General features: G+C 35.6%; 1 protein-coding gene across 5 annotated transcripts in view; it reads left to right on the top strand.

Annotated features, from left to right (window-relative positions):
* Positions 1 to 331: 331 nt before the first annotated feature.
* The window catches only part of ptpn4b (protein tyrosine phosphatase non-receptor type 4b), a 38,749-nt gene continuing 18,968 nt past the window's right edge, over positions 332 to 20,112 (top strand). For 2 of the 5 annotated variants that reach the window (XM_051909442.1, XM_051909441.1), the window contains exons 1-12: positions 985 to 1,102; positions 8,283 to 8,437; positions 13,731 to 13,838; positions 14,330 to 14,372; positions 14,497 to 14,575; positions 14,785 to 14,829; positions 14,920 to 14,972; positions 16,075 to 16,195; positions 16,407 to 16,494; positions 17,503 to 17,591; positions 17,729 to 17,792; positions 18,561 to 18,733. In XM_051909442.1, coding sequence (XP_051765402.1) covers positions 1,024 to 1,102; positions 8,283 to 8,437; positions 13,731 to 13,838; positions 14,330 to 14,372; positions 14,497 to 14,575; positions 14,785 to 14,829; positions 14,920 to 14,972; positions 16,075 to 16,195; positions 16,407 to 16,494; positions 17,503 to 17,591; positions 17,729 to 17,792; positions 18,561 to 18,733 — 1,097 coding nt within the window. In that variant the 5' untranslated portion in view covers positions 985 to 1,023. Of the gene's footprint in view, positions 698 to 984; positions 1,103 to 4,213; positions 4,337 to 4,445; positions 4,461 to 8,282; positions 8,438 to 13,730; positions 13,839 to 14,329; positions 14,373 to 14,496; positions 14,576 to 14,784; positions 14,830 to 14,919; positions 14,973 to 16,074; positions 16,196 to 16,406; positions 16,495 to 17,502; positions 17,592 to 17,728; positions 17,793 to 18,560; positions 18,734 to 20,112 lie in introns of those variants that run through there. The other 3 variants (XM_051909443.1, XM_051909444.1, XM_051909445.1) reach the window with 3 other exon arrangements.

The following is a 20,112-nucleotide window of genomic DNA, read 5'->3' as shown; positions in this document are numbered from 1 at the left end:
CTCCAGAAGATGGCGCTACAAACACACACAAGCTTAGATCAGAAGATGGTGATGTTAATAGTGTAGTAGGGGCTAGTCAAAAATATTTGGGAAACCTATGATATTCCATCACACATTTTTTTTTTATCTTACAAATAAAATTGTGCATTTAGTCTGTTTTGAACTAAATGTACACAAATGATATGTTGTCACATACGTTTTGATTCATTGATTACAATGCTTGATATGTATGTATCTATCTGAGAACTAAACCTATGTATTGTAAGCCCCGCCTCCGCGCTTCGGCCACGCCCTCACGTCAGACCTATGAGAATGTAGGCGGGGCGTGTGCGGTTGCGCCATGTTAACGCTGCACGTTGCAGCCGCAGCAGCCAGTAGCGGCAATACAGAGTCATATGCAGGATTATAGAGTTAAACCCGGCCAGCAGCCACAGAGAAGATTGCCATTGCGTTTGAGGCTTTTATTTAATGCACCGCAACCCAAGAGGAAGCCAGAATCGCGTCCCGATTTTGGAATGATCATTTCTTACTGTGCCAGAGGCCCCTTGAATTGAATGTAATGTGAACATCTACAGCAATGTGGTTATTTTCCTGCAGATGAGCTGCCGTTTTGTCCTCTCCCCCCCTCCTATTCTCCTTTCATCATAATTCAAGATCATCTTCAATTCACTGGACTCTCCTAAAGCTGTATATGAAGGTAAGCATGCATTGTGGTTGTATTTCTGTATTGGTGTCACCATTCATGCATGCATGCATGCCCTGTCTTCCTTTTTTATCCCATTGCATAGCAACCAAACCAGCCAATGCAAGCTTCCAGATCCCTGAAATGGTGCACAGGCAGAGGCATAAAGCGTGCATTCACCTTGCACGCTGATTTTAGGGACAGGTTGTTTCGGATGCCAGGCAAATGCCTTTATGTAACGTCCAGGGTTTAATTTCTGCTGCATGTCAAGATAATCCATCCATATGATGTCCAAATGCATGCAGAGTCTGTGATTTGTGCAGCCAGGCAACATGGGTTGAATGCATAGTGTGTTTCGTTCTGTTCTCGATACCTGGCAACCCTCTCAATGGCCTCTTTTCGAGATCCTTCAGCTGTCATGTGAGATATATTTGAGCTTTTGTGTTTATTTAAGGTTTATGTCACATCTGTACATCTCAGCTGCTCCCATTGTGCCTTCTTTTCTCTGCCACATCATTACATAACCCAAGCTCTCATCCTTTGCATGCAAATAATCTGCTTGCATACAGTTGGAGCCAGAGAGGACCTTATATTGGTGCATTAAGGTTTGTTTTAATTCTTTTCTGGGCACTACGCATCTCCCCTGGTTGAGTCGGTGACATCATCTCCTGTTCTGTCCCCCTGGTGTGTGTGTGCGCATTCTTCAACAGACTGTAATGCAAGATCTGTGTGTGTGTGTGTGTGTGTGTGGTTTTCTTCTGATTATGTGCTTGTTTGGATGAAAAGCCCCCTTTCCTGCAAAAATTGACGTGTCATGCAACTGCATCAGTTGAGTGGTTTTTATTGCAGTAGGGTTGGATGGTTCTGTAAAGCTGGCTTTGGTTCAGGTGTAATAGGTGACTTGGATGGATGATGTGTTATGAATGAGTGCATGAATGACATCCTGTTGGTCTGTTAGTATCTTTGTCTTGTCCTCTAGCTCAGTGGTTCTCATCTGGTTTTGCTTCAGGATTGAGATCATGCATTAGATGTTTACAAGTTTTAGGTATACTTGCGGTTATAAAAAAAAAAATAAGCATGTTATTTTACTGGTTACATTTTTCCAACAGCGTCTTGTACAGTAATGTTTTGGGCTGCCACTTGAGAGATCTTGCGTTGGACATTTACATGCAAAATTTTAAGTACGCATATAATTGAAGAAAAATTGCTTGTGAAATTAAGAATGCATGAATGCAGATTTATTTGTAAAATGTTACTTGATGGGTTTAACAGTGTCTATAAGATACTGTTTTGGGCTGCCACTTGATGTCCAATGCAATTTTACAAGTAAAATTTTAAGTGTATATGCAGTTGTAAATATTACTTGTTAAATGTACTTGTAATGTCCAGCAGTATCTTGTAAGATACTGTTTTTGGGCTGCCACTTGACGTAAACATCCAATACAAATCTTTTATTGGACAAGTCACATGCAATTGTAAAAAATTACTTGTAAAATGTTAAGAATGCATGTAATTTTACTTATAAAATTTACTTGTAATACCCAGAATATGTTTTTTGGCTGTCACTTGACATCCAATGAAAGATTTGCATTGGATATTTACAAGCAACATTTTAAGTGTGAATGCAATTTTAAAATATAGCTTGTAAAATTTTAACAATGTATGCAATTTTACTTGTAACATATTACTTGTAATGTCCAGCAGTATCTTAGAAGATACTGTTTTGGGCTGCCATTTGATGTAAACATCTAATGCAAATCTATCATTGGACAAGTAAAATTTTAAAGGGTTAGTTCACCCAAAAATGAAAATAATGTAATTTATTACTCACCCTCATGTCGTTCCATACCCGTAAGACCTTCGTTCATCTTCAGAACACAGATTAAGATATTTTTGATGAAATCCGATGGCTCAGTGAGGCCTCTATAGCCAGCAAGTTAATTTACACTTTCAGTGCCCAGAAAGGTATTAAAAACATATTTAAAACGGTTCATGTGACTACAGTGGTTCAACCTTAATATTATAAAGCGACGAGATTACTTTTTGTGCGCCAAAAAAAAACTAAATAACGACTTTTCAACAATATCTATTGATGGCCGATTTCAACATACCACATAATGAAGCTTCGAATCTTTTGTTTCGATTCAGTGATTCAGATCGCGTGTCAAACTGCCAAGCTGCTGAAATCACGTGACTTTGGTTCTCTGAATCACTGATTCGAAACAAAAGATTCGAAGCAGTGTTTTGAAATCGGCCATCACTAGATATTATTGAAAAGTCGTTAACTTTTTGTGCACCCAAAAAAAAAAACAAATTTTCGTGTCGCTTCATAACATTAAGTTTGAACCACTGTACTCACATGAACTGTTTTAAATATGTTTTTAGTAGCTTTCTGGGCATCTGAAAGTGTAAATTAACTTGCTGGCTATAGAGGCCTCACTGAGCCATCAGATTTCATCAAAAATTTGTGTTCCGAAGATGAACGAAGGTCTTACGGGTGTGGAACGACATGAGGGTGAGTAATAAATGATATTATTTTCATTTTTGGGTGAACTAACCTATTCAGTGTACATGCAATTGTAAAAAATTACTTGTAAAATGTTAAGAACGCATGCAATTTTACTTGTAAAATATTACTTGTAATGTCCGGCAGTATCATAAGATACTATTTTAGGCTGCCACTTGATCTTGCATTGGATGTTTACAAGAAAAATTTCAAGTGTGCATGCAATTGTAAAATTTAAAGAATTAGTTCCATTTTAACTGTAAAATTTACTTGTAAGGGCCAACAGTGCCTTTTGAGGTGATGTTTTTGACTGCCACTTGACTTGAATATAGTGTCTGGTTCCTGAAGCAAAACCAGTTGAGAACCACTAAGCTTGTACAATTACTAAAAATATAACTTGTAAAGTTTACTTGTAAAATGTCCTTAAAATTGATCATTGAAATGTGTTGAAAATACCATAAACTGCATAGGTCCAAATATATGCAAAATTTGACTGAATTGGAATATTCACAATTTTATAAGTGTATAAATGACAACAGAACATATACACAAGGAATAAATAGTGGGCTAAATATTGTATTAGTACTGGCCATATTACAAGTAGACTTGCTGTAAAATACCATAAAGTTTAATTTGGCACTGGCTGTTGACATCAAGAACAAAATATATGGGAATTGTTTTTTTGTTTTTTGTTTTCACATAAATACAAAGGAAAATTATATATTTTCAAGTAAACGTCCCTTGACGTTGACAGAAATTAATCAGAACACTACAGTAGCTCCTCTGTAGTTTATGATGCATTAGTTACAGGTTATGATGGCTTCACATTAAAGAGATGTATGGAATTATTGGGCGGAAGTTGGTTTAGGAGGGGCTGACCAAGAGTTTTTTTTAGGGTGGGGGATAAACTCATTTTGTAACCCCACTGTCTGAGAGCTGCTGAGGTGTTGGTGGTCTGAACCCCACTCAGCGGAAAATTGTAAGTGTTTCGGTGTTTGTGGTATTCGATGACATCCGGGGAAACTTCTACAGAAGAGAAATGTTCCGCCACACACATGCTCTCTCTCACACACATCACAGTTTAGCAAGTTATACAAAGAGATTATCCTTTCTGCATTGACACGCAGAACAAATAAGATTGTGCTGATGTAAGTATCAGATATGAAAGTTTTATTTTTAGGAGTGATTTGTGTTTTTGAGATCTTACGATTAAAAATCTTTGCGGTTCTTCTACATCAAATCTTTTCATATTTCAACAACGTCACGTTAACAGTAAGTGTGAGATTTTAAGAGATTTCAAACAGCGATGTTTTGTTTCAAAATCTTCTATTTAAAGGTACATTGTAAAGCTTGACGTAAATTTAGTCGAACGCTTGTCAAAAGTTCAAGTATGCTCAAATGCATTTGTTATTGATGGGAACATTTTGTCTAAGTTCCTTTCCATGTAGATTGTGTCATAGATTAATGACTGTAATAAGTTGGGTGTGGGAGTTTGAATAGGCGACTGTGACCGTGCTGATAGGTCGCATGTTTGCTCCTACAGGTCGTGAACTCTGACCCCCTGTTGTTTATGCAGCTGCCTTTTAGTGTTATGGGAGCTTGTTTCGTACACTGTGGACATGTGTAAAGAAACTTAGGTGCGTCCATTTTTAGAAACCTCTAAGAAATGTAAAAATAAACTTTGTAGGCAACTGTGAATGATGCAAATGTCATTTTAAAGGACTTCAGGGGAAGATAATGCTTGGGGTATTTTAAAGAAAAGGACTAATTTTGTCTTATTTGTTAGTAAAAACCTTTCAGATAAATTATCATTTATTCACCCTCATATCATTCCAAACGTGTAGTATGATTTTCTTCTTATGTGACACACAAAAGAAAATGTCTTTGTTTTCTGTCCTAAAAATGGAAATCAATGGGGTCCAATGGGGTGTTCTTTGAAAATATAAAAGGAGATTAAAATATCTCCTTTTGTGTTTCAGGTTTAGAACGAGGATGAGTAACCATCCCTTTTAAATACAGTAGTCATCTTCTCACCCGACCTTAGCACCAGTAAACGTGTGGCAAATGTGTTAAGCCAGTGTTCCTGGAAAGAGACTTTGTATACAACATCACATAAGCTCATAACCTGCTCCCCGTGAGCTGCTCTGTGGCCAGATATGGTAATTTCCTCCCAAGATGTGGTAACAATACAGAGGAAAGCAGTGTGAATCAGCAGGACTAATCAAACAACAAGAAACAAAGGCCTGGTTTCACAGACAGGGTTTAGATGAAAGGGTTAGTTCACCCAAAAATGAAATTCCTGTCATTAATTACTCACCTTCGTTCCATACCCATAAGACCTTCATTCATCTTTGGAACACAAATTAACATATTTCTGATGAAATCCGAGAGGTTTTTTTTATCCCCCATAGAAAGCAACGTAATTACCACCATCAAGGTCCAGAAAAGTAGTAAAGACATTGTTAACCCTTTATGACATGAAGTTTTTTTTCTGAGCGACATACACAAAAGTAAAGATTCAGAACTCCAAAACCATAGCTAGGAGAGTCAAAATGTAGGTATCATTTGATAGAACACTTTTTACATTTTTAGAAAATATAAGTTACATTACATTTGGACATTCTCATGCTAAGAAACTACTGATAAAAGACAAAAATATATATAATTTTCATATCTTATTTGACATGCAATAACTCAGGAAGGAAATCAGATCAGAGAAAATTTGGTGAAGCTCTCCTACATGTGAGCTGCATCTGGATCAAATTTTGTGGCGATAGCACAAAGCAATTAAAAGTTACAGCATTTGGAACCAAGGTTGCCTTTTTGTTACGCCCCCTAATGGGCATTTTTGAAATTGTTCCTCCACAATGAATATCTCGTGATCAACACGATGGATTGTGTTGATTTTGGATTCATTTTAATCGTGAGAATCTGCATTAAAATTTTCTGTGAACTGTGAGTTTCATGAAGTTATAAGTGAAAATCCAAATCTATATATTTGTTTTATGAAAACATTTTTTGTCTATTTATCAGCAAATAATTTAGCACTACTTAGGAGTTAATCGAATTGGCTACATGCATTGTAAAGTTCAGACTCTAAGCTTTCAAATGACATCAATTTTGTGTTCATCATGGTAGTAGTTTTAAAAAATATGATTATTCATTTTTTCGCAGCTAGGTGGCGCCGGCGGGCGGTACACTCCTGTTTAGAGGTACTTCTCAGCAATCGTTAGGAGTTGATCAAAATGATTAGATGCATTAAAAAGCTATCTTAAGCTTTAAAATGCTACCTATTTTGTGTTATTCTATGTTGGAAAATGGATGGTTCCGGGAACATTGGATAACACATTGCATCCCAAAAAGATGAGAGACATGTTTTTAGCCAAGTATGTTACATCACTCCGTGAGTAATATCTCGTGATCGACGCAACGGATTATATTGATTTTGGGTTTACTTTAATCGTGAGAATCTGCTTTAAATATGTTGTTTTCTATGGTCTGTGCATTTTTCATGAAGTTATGAGCAAGAACGACACGTGAAATCTACAACTCTTAAACGGAGACATGCAAACAGGAGCGCCGGCCTTAAAGGGTTAAAATAGTCAACGTGACTAGTGGTTCAAACTTAATGTTATGAAGCGATGAGAATACTTTTTGTGCGTGAAAACAAAACAAAAATAATTACTTTATTCAACAATTTCGTCTCTCCCCTGTCAGTCTCCTACAGTTTACGTTGTATAGACAGTGCAGGCTTCTGTATTCTACATCAGAACAGCGTCTCATTATTGGCCGGCTCCTGCAGCGTCGTGCTGCTCACATGAACAGCGTCAGCCAATACTGAGTCGGCGTTCTGACGTAGAACCTGGAAGCACTGCACTGTGTAAACAGCGTAGGAGAATGACAGAGGAGAGACAAAATTGTTGAATAAAGTTATTTTTGTTTTGTTTTTGAGCACAAAAAATATTCTTGTCGCTTCATAACATTAAGGCTGAACCACTGTAGTCACGTTGACTATTTCAACGATTAGTCTTTAGTACCTTTCTCAACCTTGAATGTGGTAATTATGTTGCTTTCTATGGGGGATAAAAAAAAAACTCTTGGATTTCATCAAAAATATCTTAATTTGTGTTTCTGAAGATGAACTAAGGTCCAAGATGGCTCAAACAGGCATTTTAGTCTGGGACTAGCTTAAGCCTTGTCTGTGAAACCTGGAGAAAGACTCTAGACTTAATGGTGTAGAGTCAGAAACCCAACAGTTGGTTACAAACTCTCTAGAGTTAAAGATTTTAGCTCTAGGAAACTCACTGTAAAGTCTTTGATTCTACACCCACCAAATCTAAAATGCTTCTAGATAAAAACATATCATTGCTAATCAGAAACTTAATTAGGTTTGGGAAACTGTGGCTGTAAAATGCTGTCTCTTTTTGCTAGGTGTTCAAAAGAAGAATTTTTTTTTTTTTTTTTTTTTGCTCTTGTAGAAATTGTAGAAATTCTTCTGTATTTGTGTCTCTGTTGAAAACCTATTTATATTAGAAAAGCAATTTCAAAGTATCTTTAGAGGAACTATTCAGTTGGCTGACAGTCTTGAGGAATCTGAGAGCTGGTCGAAATTGACCTTGTTTGCTTTAAGAAGAGCGTTTAGTAAGTATCACTGAAACCTTGAATGAAAGAGTTTAATATTATGAATGTCAGCCGTTTAAGAAGCTGAATTAGGTTAGCTCACAGAAAAAAAAGTAAATATATTAGGCAATTTCCTTTCGTGAGTTGTACGAATCCAACTTATCTTGACAGCAACCCTGACCTCCACTTCCTTTCTTCAATTGACAAACTATTGTCTGACTGTCGTGTTTTGATTTTTGCTTTCTCGTTTCTACTAGTAGAACCTGAAAGCTAAAATCTACAAAACATTATCCCTGCTTGCTTTATAGCTGTTTACAGGAACTTTTAGGTGGAGTACAGATAAATGTTTGTGAATGATGTTTGCTGTAGGATCACATGGGCTAGTGTGTGTTTTACACTGCTCAATATCATGTACTGGGGTGAATGCGGGTCAGGTGAGCTTGTTGGTGACCTTTAGTCATGTGTGTTTCGCAGACGGAGTGGGGACCGTAATGACCGCACGCTTCCGGTTGCCTGCTGGCAGAACTTACGATGTGGGAGCGTTGGAGGAGGCCAGAGAGAGACAGCACGCGCAGGTGGTGTGTAACGTTTTACTGCTGGACAACACAGTACAGACCTTCAGAGTCAATGTGAGTACACACCTGTTTAACCTAAGCTACTAAATCAACCATCAGGTTGTTTTCCTAAAGGAGGCCACATTTCATTCCTCTTTTTGGTGTAATATTAAACTTCAGTATCGTTTGTGCTCCATACTTGAAAATCATGAGAAACGAGCATGTGGATTACAAAACATGCAGAAATACCATATATTTACACTGAAGGTTACAGGGTGGATTTTTTTGGGACTTGGGCCAACAAGAAACCAGCTAGCAGTAGCAACCAATCAGAACCCTCCAGTAAGACTACAAAAACCAATTAGAACACCTTAGCAGCTGCATAACAACACCCTGGCAACCACTTAGAACACTCAAGGATCTTGGCAGCAGGCCAACACCACTCACATTTACTTAAAGGAACACTCCACTTTTTTTGAAAATAAGCTCATTTGTCCAACTCCCCTAGAGTTAAACAGTTGAGTTTTACCGTTTTTGAATCCATTCAGTCGATCTCCGGGTCTGGCAGTACCACTTTTAGCATAGCTTAGCATAGATCATTGAATCTGATTAGACCGTTAGCATTTTGCTCAAAAATGACCAATGAGTTTCGATATTTCGCCGGAATGAGAGTATAGTTCCTAGCCATATCGGCCTAGAAAATTCCAACTTTTCATTTTCTGTCAGTTTTAGTACACGATGTAACTACAGAAGAGTCAAGTTTTAAATAGGAAAAATATCTAAACTCTTTGGTCATTTTTGAGCGAGATGCTAGCGGTCTCATCAGATTCAATGAGCTATGCTAAGCTATGCTAAAAGTGGTACCGCCAGACCCGGAGATTGGCTGAATGGATTCGAAAACGGTAAAACTCAACTGTTTAACTCTAGGGGAGTTGGAAAATGAGCTTATTTTCAAAAAAAAGTGGAATGTTCCTTTAAGAAATAAAATAAATAAATAAATAAAAAAAAACTTTTAACAATAATTTCTAAAGCTTTAAAGACAGACCTGAGTTCTGATGTTGTTAATTGATGGTATATGCCAGGGGTTCTCAAAGTCTGGACTCCGTCCAGATCCGAACCTGGAGGGAATTCAATCCGGACCCACCTCCATTTTGTATTTCAAGAGCACTAATTGTGTGTAAGGAGTTAAAAGTGTGGATTTCCTACTTTGATAAACGCATGTTAAACTTGTTAAATCATTTGTTTAGTTTTGTTATGTCTTTTTGGAGAAGGTCGAAATGAAAGCGAAGGCGAGATATTTAAAGATTTTCTTGACATTGTTGTCATGACATCCAGTGAGCTTATTACGTTTGACGTAATCGGGCGACACTTCACTCCAGTGAGCGTTTGGATGGGTGAGGAATCTGAGGATGTCAGTTACCAGGAAAAAAAAAAAGTTGATGAAGAAAATAGTTTTCAAACATGATTGGACAGAGAGGTATGCGTTCATTTTGCCCCAATCCAGCACGAAGCCGTTCTGTTTGATTTTTAACGAGACAGTTGGAATTGTGAAGAGTGGAAATGTCAAACGGCACTATGAAACAAAACACAGACATTTTAGCCGCTTTTCCACCACCGGACGGTTATGGAAAGGAACTGTTCCAGTTGTGTTTCCACTTGAGCCTGGAACGGCACGGAACGATTACAAACCGTTTTCGGCCCGGTTGTCTAATAACCGTGCTGATTTTTTTTTTTTTTTTTAATAACCGTGCTGAATCGTGCTGGTAGAATTCCTGAAGTGACGTCGCCATGAGAACCGTTTGGCCTGACGGGAAAAGCGGCTTTTGCCTACCTCTTATTGTTTTGTTCATACAAACTGCTGACACTTAAAGGGTTAGTTCACCCAAAAATGAAAATTCTGTCATTGATTACTCACCCTCGTGCCGTTTTACACCCGTAAGACCTTCGTTGATCTTCGGAACACAAATTAAGATATTTTTGTTTAAATCCGATGGCTCCGTAAGGCCTACATAGGGAGCAATGACATTTCCTCTCTCAAGATCCATAAAAGTACTAAAAACATATTTAAATCAGTTCATGTGAGTACAGTGGTCCAATATTAATATTATAAAGCGACGAGAATATTTTTGGTGCGCCAAAAAACAACAAAACGACTTATTTAGTGATGGCCGATTTCAAAACACTGCTTCAGGAAGATTCGGAGCGTAATGAATCAGCGTGTCGAATCATGATTCGGATCGCGTGTCAAACCGCCAAACTGCTGAAATCACGTGACTTTGGCGCTCCGAACTGCGGATTCGACACGCTGATTCATTACGCTCCGAATCTTCCTGAAGCAGTGTTTTGAAATCGGCCATCACTAAATAAGTCATTATTTTTTGGCGCACGAAAAATATTCTCGTCGCTTTATAATATTAATATTGAACCACTGTACTCATATGAACTAATTTAAATATGTTTTTAGTACCTTTATGGATCTTGAGAGAGGAAATGTCATTGCTGGCTATGCAGGCCTCACTGAGCCATCGGATTTAAACAAAAATATCTCAATTTGCGTTCCGAAGATCAACGAAGGTCTTACGGGTGTAAAACGGCATGAGGGTGAGTAATAAATGACAGAATTTTCATTTTTGGGTGAACTAACCCTTTAAATTAATTGTTTTTTTGTTTTTTGTTTTTTGCCACTTTTGCACTTGTTGTTAATGTATTTTGAATGCAAAAGGCACTTTATTTTTTTAAAAAACTAGTGTTGATTTGTTATGCATGTTTATTAAAAACAAGTTTTGTAATAACCAATTGTTCCAGACCTTTGACATTGATGAAAATTCAGATTTGGACCTTTGAATGTTTGTTGAAGGCATCCATTTGCATTATTTCCACAATTTTTTTTAAATAATCATGTTTAAAAAGCTTAATTCTTGTATGGAATGGGAAAGTCTACCCATCAGAGGGTTGTGGTGAGCAAATCGTCCCAAAAGAGCTTGAAGGGAAAACACTCTCCCATGAAGCACAACAAATGACATGATCACAATTGCTTGACAAATATTTATATATTTTACAACAAAATAAGTTTATATAGATATAATCATCGACTTTTATATTTTTCAGTTGTTTTCATTGTCGTTCGCAATGCTTCATGGGATTGTAGTTCTTTCCCTCACTAAAGCCACTAAGTACAGTTTTGTACCTTTTGTCTTTTTGTCAGATTTTCAAATAATTTTTTTGCTTCAAATAGTTAAAAAAGTTTGTAATGTTGTGATTCACCTCGTAGCTAGTTGGTTTGGTTGAATGGCTTATAATGCTTTAATGAAGACTTTTTAAAAATCACTATGGGAAAATGACTGGAAAAGATACTTCCATGAACCAATGCACTGTGAACAAAGATCCAGATATCTCAGCATTCGTCTTCTGTTTTAACGATTTGTTTGATGTTGAGAAGATCCAAAGATTCTTCCCCTGGAGTCCTACAGAAACCTCTTTAAGGGTTCTGAAGAACTCTAAAAGACTTTAAGGAACCTTTAAAAATTCTTGAAAACCTTTTGAAATAAATCTAAAGATTTAAATGTTCTTCATAAACCTCTTGAAGAACTTATAGATTTGCAAATAATAATTTGAGATCTTTGTTCCACAGAAAGTCTCTGAGAGGCACGCTTTTTCCCTGAAAAGAGTAGTTTTTGTCATCTTTTAAGTGTTATTACAAACAAGTATGATTCTTTCTTCTGTGGAACACAAATGAAGATACTTTGCTCAATGTCTAAGCTGCTTTTTTCCATATGACCAAAATAAATGTTGACCAAGGTGCTCCAAAAAGCTCCAAAAAGTTATCCATATGATTTGTGCACTATATATTTCAAATGTTCTAAAGCCATACAGATGCTTTGTGTGAGGAACAGCCTGAAATTCAAGTTGTTTTTCCTATTGAAAGCAAAGAGCAGCTTGAACATTTAGCAACGCATCTTCAGTTGTTTTCTTCAGAAGAAAGAATCATGTATGGAATGATGTGGGGGTGTGTAAATGATGACAGCACTTTTATTTCTGAGTGAACTCTTCCTTCCTTTACTAACCATGAGCATGTTTTAGAGTTGTATGGATAATGATCTTCCAGAGGTTGCAAGTTCAATCCCAGGTAGAGGTGACCCAGAAACCACAAAGTTACTGATGTCTCGGTTTTGCTGTATCAGCATTTTGCTCCTGAGCTGCAGCACTGCCGTTAGTGTGCAATAAATTGGTTTGGATGAAAAATGTCTGCTAAATGGCAGGTCGGTAAGAATCACCACAGGAGACCAGCCGTCTATGAGGTACAATAGAGGCTAACTGGATTTATGCGATGTGGCGGCTCGGGTTGGTTTTCCGCGTGGCGCTCAGAGGGGCTGTTTTGGGCAGATGCTTCACATTCCTGGGTTCGACAAAAGCGTGTCCCGAGGCCATGGCTGTCATGATCATACATGCTGCACAGATCTTCTGAGCTGAAGGGTTAAGCTAGCTTGCAAACGTTTGTCTGTTAAAACTGCCTCAAATTCAGAGGATAATATTTCAAGTCTCAAGTATTTATTTTGGTAATAAGTTGGTAATAACACATGCTATTTCAACTATACTATATATAACTATATATTGCAATACATTTACTTACTTTCTTTCCCTTTTTTTTTTTTTTTTTTTTTTTTTTTTTGGGATAATACCATATTTTTGTGGGAATTTCATTTAAATAAAAAAAAAACATTGCTTGTCCAGAAACATGGTATTATCATGTAACCAAATAAATGTGGTGTTTCAATGCCCGGTCCAAAATAAAAATGTTTTGAAGTCATTGTATTATCAATAAATGTATAATACATTAAGTAAATTAATTAATTTTCCAGCAAAAAGGTTTTTTGTTTTGTTTTTGTTTTTTGTTTTTGTGTTTGTGTTGTGTTTTGACTTGGTTATTTGGTTTGGTTTGTTTTTTGCTGTGTGTTTTGGTTTGTTGTGTTTTTGTTTGTTTTGTTTTTGTTTGTTTTTTGTTTTGTATTTGGTTTTTGTTTTGGTTTATTTTGTGTATTCGGGTTGTGTGTTTTGCTATGGTGTTTGGTTTGGCTTCTGTTGTGTGTTTTGGTTTGTTTTTGTTTTGTGTTTGGTTTTCGTTTTGTGTTTTTGGTTTGTCTTTGTTTAATTTTTTGTTTTGTCATATTTTGGTTTTGTTTTTGGTTTGGTTTATTTTGTGTTTTCGGTTTGTTATGTTTTGTTGTTTAGCTTGGTTTGGTTTTTGTTTTGCTTTTTTATTAGATTTTTGTTCATTTTTTGATTTGTTTAGTGTGTTTTTGTGGGGGTTTTGTTTTGTTTTTATAACAGTCCAGAACTGATATGAAAACACACTTTCTGTGTCTTGTAGAAGCAAGATCAGGGGCGGATCTTGTTGGACGTAGTGTATAAACACTTGGAGCTAACAGAGCAAGACTACTTCGGCCTTCAACTAGCAGACGACTCTTCTGACAGCCAGGTAAGGCGCTCACTTGTCACCTAGCTGTCGCTATTGGCAACAGATCACCCATAAATCCCTGTTCATTGAAGCAGCACCTCATGTGGCATGAATAGAGCATTGAACCTGAAAAATTCATATTTTTGCATAAAAGTGATATGAAAGATACGAAAATATTACACATGTACCTTGTTCATTTTCAGTCTTTTATTTATAGAGAATACGAAGCAGTTCGGTAGTTATTTTGGTTTGTACACACAGTGTCAGCACAAACAGGAAAGTTGATTCTCAGGTCACATATTAAAACGCTGCTCTGTTTCTGCTCCTAGTAAAATGAGCTGAATGTTTAATTCATTGCTTGAATTAAATGTTGTTGATTTTTGACTCGACAAGCAGTTTTGGTCTTTCACATTGCTGTGCTTGTGTGATTGTCATGAAAATGTTGTGCTATGAGTGAAAAGTGGCCTAAATTTCATACAAGCTGTTGTATATCGTTTATGACTGTTTCTCAGAGGTGGCTGGACCCAAACAAACCTGTTAGAAAACAGCTCAAAAGTAAGTGTTTTTGTTTTTGTTTTTTTCTTTAATTTTTAAATGTGAAGGTTTTTGTTTTATTCATCTTAAGTATCAAAATGAAATGTTTTTTGAATGATTTTTTTTTTTTTTTTGTCATTTTCAGGGCCATCCCCACATAATCTGAGGTTCAGGGTGAAGTTTTTCGTGAGTGACCCTGGTAAATTACAGGAAGAGTACACAAGGTACCGTTTTGTTTTTTTTGTTTTTTGTTTGTTTTTTTTCTTCTTCTTTCATTAACACTCCTGCGCATATGACAAGTAAAATATAACATTAATCATATAACTTAATTCTATGTTATAGTAAAAATAACACATTTTCTCTGTCTTGAAACTTATTACATTACACAACAGTGATTTTGTTTGTGATTATTTGTATTTATTTTTTATCATAGGTATTTGTACTTTTTGCAACTGAAGCAGGATATTCTGAGCGGCAGGTAAGGACACACGTTCTACATGTAAAATTCATAATTTTCCCTCTCAAAGTCAATCTCATGTAAAAATTTTCATTTCTATCTCTTTACTAGGCTTCCTTGTCCACAAAACACTGCAGTTCTTCTGGCTTCTTATGCTGTTCAGGGTAAGTATTTCAGATTATTAATGCATTAACAATTAGTGGTCCTGTGGGTTTTTCCAGTGCCAGTATCTATAGAGCATGGTAGCTGAATATTTTTCAGCCATTTACCTAATTTTAAAATCATTGACAGATAATTTGAAATGCTTTCTGACAGTTTGGCAAATAAAAAAAATGATGTATCTGTAATGAGGTGTATTTTGTACCTTTATTTCATGATATTGTGCGAAGTATATTACTTGCCATTCATCATTATTTAAATGTCAATATTAATGAAGCAAATTTTGAGGAGCTGATTGCAGACCTGCGGTTTTGTTTGGCTGGTGATATAATCATCCGCACAGGATGCACAAAGGCTATGGTTTGCCAAATAGTTCATGAGCTGACTTTTGTCTCTTTCCTGTCCCTTGTCTGACCCATTTCCAGTAATAAAGCTGAAAAATGTGTCTAGTGCCGATTTTATTACATGATTAACAATCTTTTGTAGTAGCCAGTCACGTTACACTTAGCACAGCTGCTCTGTTTTACTAGTAGCTTCTTTTAAGTCAAAAATTATACAAAATTGTTTAATGCTTCAAATTATAATGTTGAGATGAATGTACTAGATTTAGTTTTAGTGGGGTTTTGTTGAGAAAATTGTTCAAAATTGTTTAATGCTTCAAATTATAATGCTGAGATGAATGTACTTGCAAATTTAGTTTTAATGGGGTTTTTCTTGAGAAAATTTTACAAAATTGTTTAATGCTTCAAATGTTTGATTTTGAGATAAATGTACTTACAAATTTAGTTTTTGTGTTTGTTTGTCGAGAAAATTTAAGATTAAGATTAAAATAAGATTTATTAATTATATTATTAATTACTGTTAATTTTATTAGGTTATTGGCCACATATAATTTTGCTAAAATTATCATCTTATCAGTATCAGCCAATTTTTTGTTGTTGTTTGGGAATAAAAGTAAATGGTGTCTTTATTCTTGTTGACTTTAAAGGGTTTCCAGTAGCTTCCATGAGGAAACTGGAAGCCTGGTTCTTTGAAAGAGTGAAAGACACATTGTGCTCACGTTGACATACATGCACACATGGTTTCTTGGCCTGTTTTGTGTTTCAGCTGAGTTGGGGGACTACAGTCACTCCGAACATTTGTCTGGGTACCTCTCTGAGTACAGCTTCATTCCCAACCCTCCGCAGGACTTTGAGAAAGAGGTCGCTAAACTTCACCAAGAGCACAAGTAAGACGTGTCCATGAAATCCTCTAGTGTGTTAAAGATTCTTATATTTAACTGAGTGTCAGTGGAGACGGAGGAACAAAGGGTCACAGCTGAACACACACACACACACACACACACACACACACACACACACATACACTGGCAGATTTGTGGAACAAGGCGGTTCATTGTTTGTGGATCTCTGAGATTGAGTCTCTCTTCTCTCTCACAGTGGACTCACACCAGCTCAGTCCGAGTTTAACTACTTGAATGCTGCACGGACGCTGGAGCTGTACGGCGTGGACTTGCACTATGCTCGGGTGAGTGACCAGCCCATCTTACCCCACTGGTTGCCCCTCTTGTTTCATATGTACTGCAAACAAACACTAGAGGCTTGAATGAATTCTGGTGCTTCTTAATTAAGAATGAACCATTGTTTTGTGTTGTGGTTTTTTTTTTTTTTTTTTTTTTTTTTTTGCAATTTTGCCCACTAATTTAAATATATGTGGTTAGAATTTGTTTGTCTGTCATTCATTCTGTCATCTGTTTGTTTTATTGGTCAATCTATCATTTATTCTGTCATTCTATGTTGTGTAGTGAATGGTGCTTTTTTTTTTTTTTTTTTTTTTTACCGAAACAAAACCAAAAGTTTTTATTTAGCTGGAAACCGAAACTTAAAATAAAGTTTATTTAGTAATCAATTAATCAAATTTTATTTAATCAACACTAAAGTAAAACTTGTTGTATATAAACATTTAAATTGCACATAGGAACATTTTTATATATATATTTTTAAATGGAATATTTTTTTTTTTTTTTTTTAACTCTAATTGGTTGTTGAAATATAAACATTTAAACAGTGGCTGTAATAACTTGTTTTCATGACAGATTTATTCAAACATACATTAAATAATTAAAACAACAGGTTAAGGGAAAATGTAATATAGTGCATATTTTTAGCAAAACGCTCCTTTCTAGAGTTATTCACGGTTCAACATCACACTTTCAGTCAATGACTTTGGCCCCCAGAAACTTAATTTTGGCAACCAAATAAAATCAATTTTCAGTTGCTGAAATGTTGTTGCATTACTAATATATTGCTCAATGTATCATTTGTTATGTCAATATATTCTGTCGTTCATTTGATCTGTTGTTCGTTTTAACTATTCTATCCATCTGTCATTATTGGCTGATAGCGAAATGGTCGCCAATATATTGGGCATCCCTTCTTAAGCAAACCAAAAGTCTAAGCACTCTTTAAAACAAAATGGTTTTGATGTTGCCATGGTAACTGCGTCCTTATGGTTGCCTACTCTTCATGATTTCAGGACCACTGTAACGCAGAGATTTACATTGGAGTTTTGTCTGCCGGCATCTCCGTGTATAAGGACAGGGTACGAGTCAACCACTTTCCATGGTAAGTGTCGTTTTAGGTGTAAATTTCTTTAGAAGTGACAAATCCATTTCAGTAAACACATTTGAAAGCTTGTGAATACAAATTCTCATTTGAATCATCTTTTATGTCCCCTTCCCTCTCTTTCTCTTGTGTTTCAGGTTGAAAATTGTAAAAATTTCTTTTAAATCTAAACAGTTTTTTATACAAATAAGAAGAGAACTGGTATGTATTTGTTTAGATGTATTGTTTTGCATTTAATCGAAATCTGTCTTTACCTGATTATTACACCATTAATTATTACTTGATGTTTAAATAACTGAAAATGCTACAGAACTACATGCCATTGTTTCAGTTTAACATTTTTAATATGAACTACTATTTAACTATTATGATCTAGTCAGTGCTGGGTAGATTACATACAAATTGTAGTCTTTTACCGGTTATAAATTATATGATGAAAATTATAGTTAGTAACATAGTTACATTACTCATTTTAGGTAATCAGACTACTTTTTGATTACTTTTAGATTACTTTTGACCTACATTGTTTATTACATTGATTTGAATAGGATAATTTTGTACAATATTGATATAAAAATATAAATAGAAAGAAATTATATTCTACTCTTTGCATCAACAACATGAATTGCATTAAACATTACATTACATCAGGGTTTCCCAAACATATATAAGCAAAACCAGGTAGGTAATCAATAGAAAAAGTAACTGTATTCTGATTATGAGGATTTTAAAATGTAATGTAATCTGATTACAAGTACTTAATTTCTGGAATCTGGTTATGTAATGCAGATTACATTTGATCAGTTACTGGATGTAGTAGTGAAATTGGAATTGAATTGTGAAATTTTATTGTTATTGGTACTAACTACTGAAATTGTTGCATACTAAAATGGATCATTTGCAGAATACTGTGAGCTCACCAATCTTTCTTTTTCATCTTCCTCTGTTTTTTCTTTCTATGTGTCACAGACTGAGAACGGAGAGACTTTATTGGGTTTCAACATGATGAACTACAGAGCTTGTAAGAACTTATGGAAGGCCTGCGTGGAGCATCACACGTTCTTCAGACTGGAACGGCCCATTCCTCCTGAGAGAAACCTCTTCCTGCAGTACTTCACCCTCGGATCCAAGTTCCGCTACTGGTGAGAACGTTAGAAGAGTTGTTTTGTTTGTTTGTTAGGATGTTGTGGATATAGAAGCACGCAATGGCATTTGGAAGCTCAAATTTATGCAAAAGTAAAAAAAATGTTTATCCTCAGTATTTTTGTTTTGTTTTCCAGCACAAATACCTAAAAATTCTAAATATTATATATATATTATTATCGCAAAATAATTTTCCTTGATAACAAGAGTCCGATAAATGTTCAATATAATGTTTATGCTGCAAAAGTGCAATGAAACAGTGCTACTCATTTGATCCACAACACGGACCATTTATCCGCTCGGCTCAAAGTTCAAATGGCAGTGCGAGCTTACTAGAGCTCATGCGTTTACTCGCTTTACTACGCAACCACTAAACAGTGCTGTAAGATGAAGTGAAAAGCACTTGAATTCAGCGAAGAACACGGATGTCTCGGTGTCCTGATGAAACAGCGCTGACAAATAGGAGAAACACTGCGCATCGATACAGTCAGAAGGTTTTACAATCTACAAGTCACCATCATTTACCATGGATTTACTCCAGTAACACTAACTGCACCATGGTATTGTGGCAGAAATGTGGGATATTCATATTGAATTTTATGATATTATTAATGTAGACATGTGTTAAATGTATTAAAGGAGTAATGGAATATAATTACAGTTTTTTTTTTTTTGTGATTAAGCATTTGTGCATTTATACTAAATGTATTTAGGCTACTGTTTTTCGTACAAATACCATAGAAACCATATATTTAGATGTTTCCATGGTATTGAGGTGCTAGATGCGTGGTTTTAACTGTGGTTGTCATGATCTAAATGTATGCTACTACGGAAGACCAATGGTTAATTTTAATAAAACTCAAAACAGAATATTTAAATTACCGTATAAAAATGAGCTTGTCAAAATTATTTCAGATGTTACTGATTTTGTTAATGAACATAAATTTATATCTGCTTCCTAACTCAAGCTACTACTACTGTCAACTCAAGCTAGTGTCAAATGTGCCTTTCTAAGAGACAAAACATGTAATATTATTTATATTGCAGCCTGCACTGTTCTGTTCTTAATTTTTCTATGAATATATTTATTTTTTAAAATGACTGGAAAAGTGTAAAGAATTTTAAAAAAGTGAAGCGTTTGTCATGTTCTGACAATAAAGAGTAGTTTAAAACCACAATTGACTATCTGGTTTCTACAGCTTTCACTCAGGAGCAAAAATCTACCTTTAAATTTAAAAAGATTTTTTTTTTTTTTTTTTTTTTTTTTTTTTTTGTGATAATTATCGATATTGACTGATAACATTTTTTATAAAATTAAAATTTTTATCTTGATAAATGTTTTGGCCATATCGCCCAGCCCTAATATTAAGTCTTGAAA

The sequence above is a fragment of the Ctenopharyngodon idella genome, chromosome 10, assembly GCF_019924925.1.
Source record: "Ctenopharyngodon idella isolate HZGC_01 chromosome 10, HZGC01, whole genome shotgun sequence".
Lineage (NCBI taxonomy): Eukaryota > Metazoa > Chordata > Actinopteri > Cypriniformes > Xenocyprididae > Ctenopharyngodon > Ctenopharyngodon idella.
This window is presented reverse-complemented; position numbering and strand designations above follow the sequence as displayed.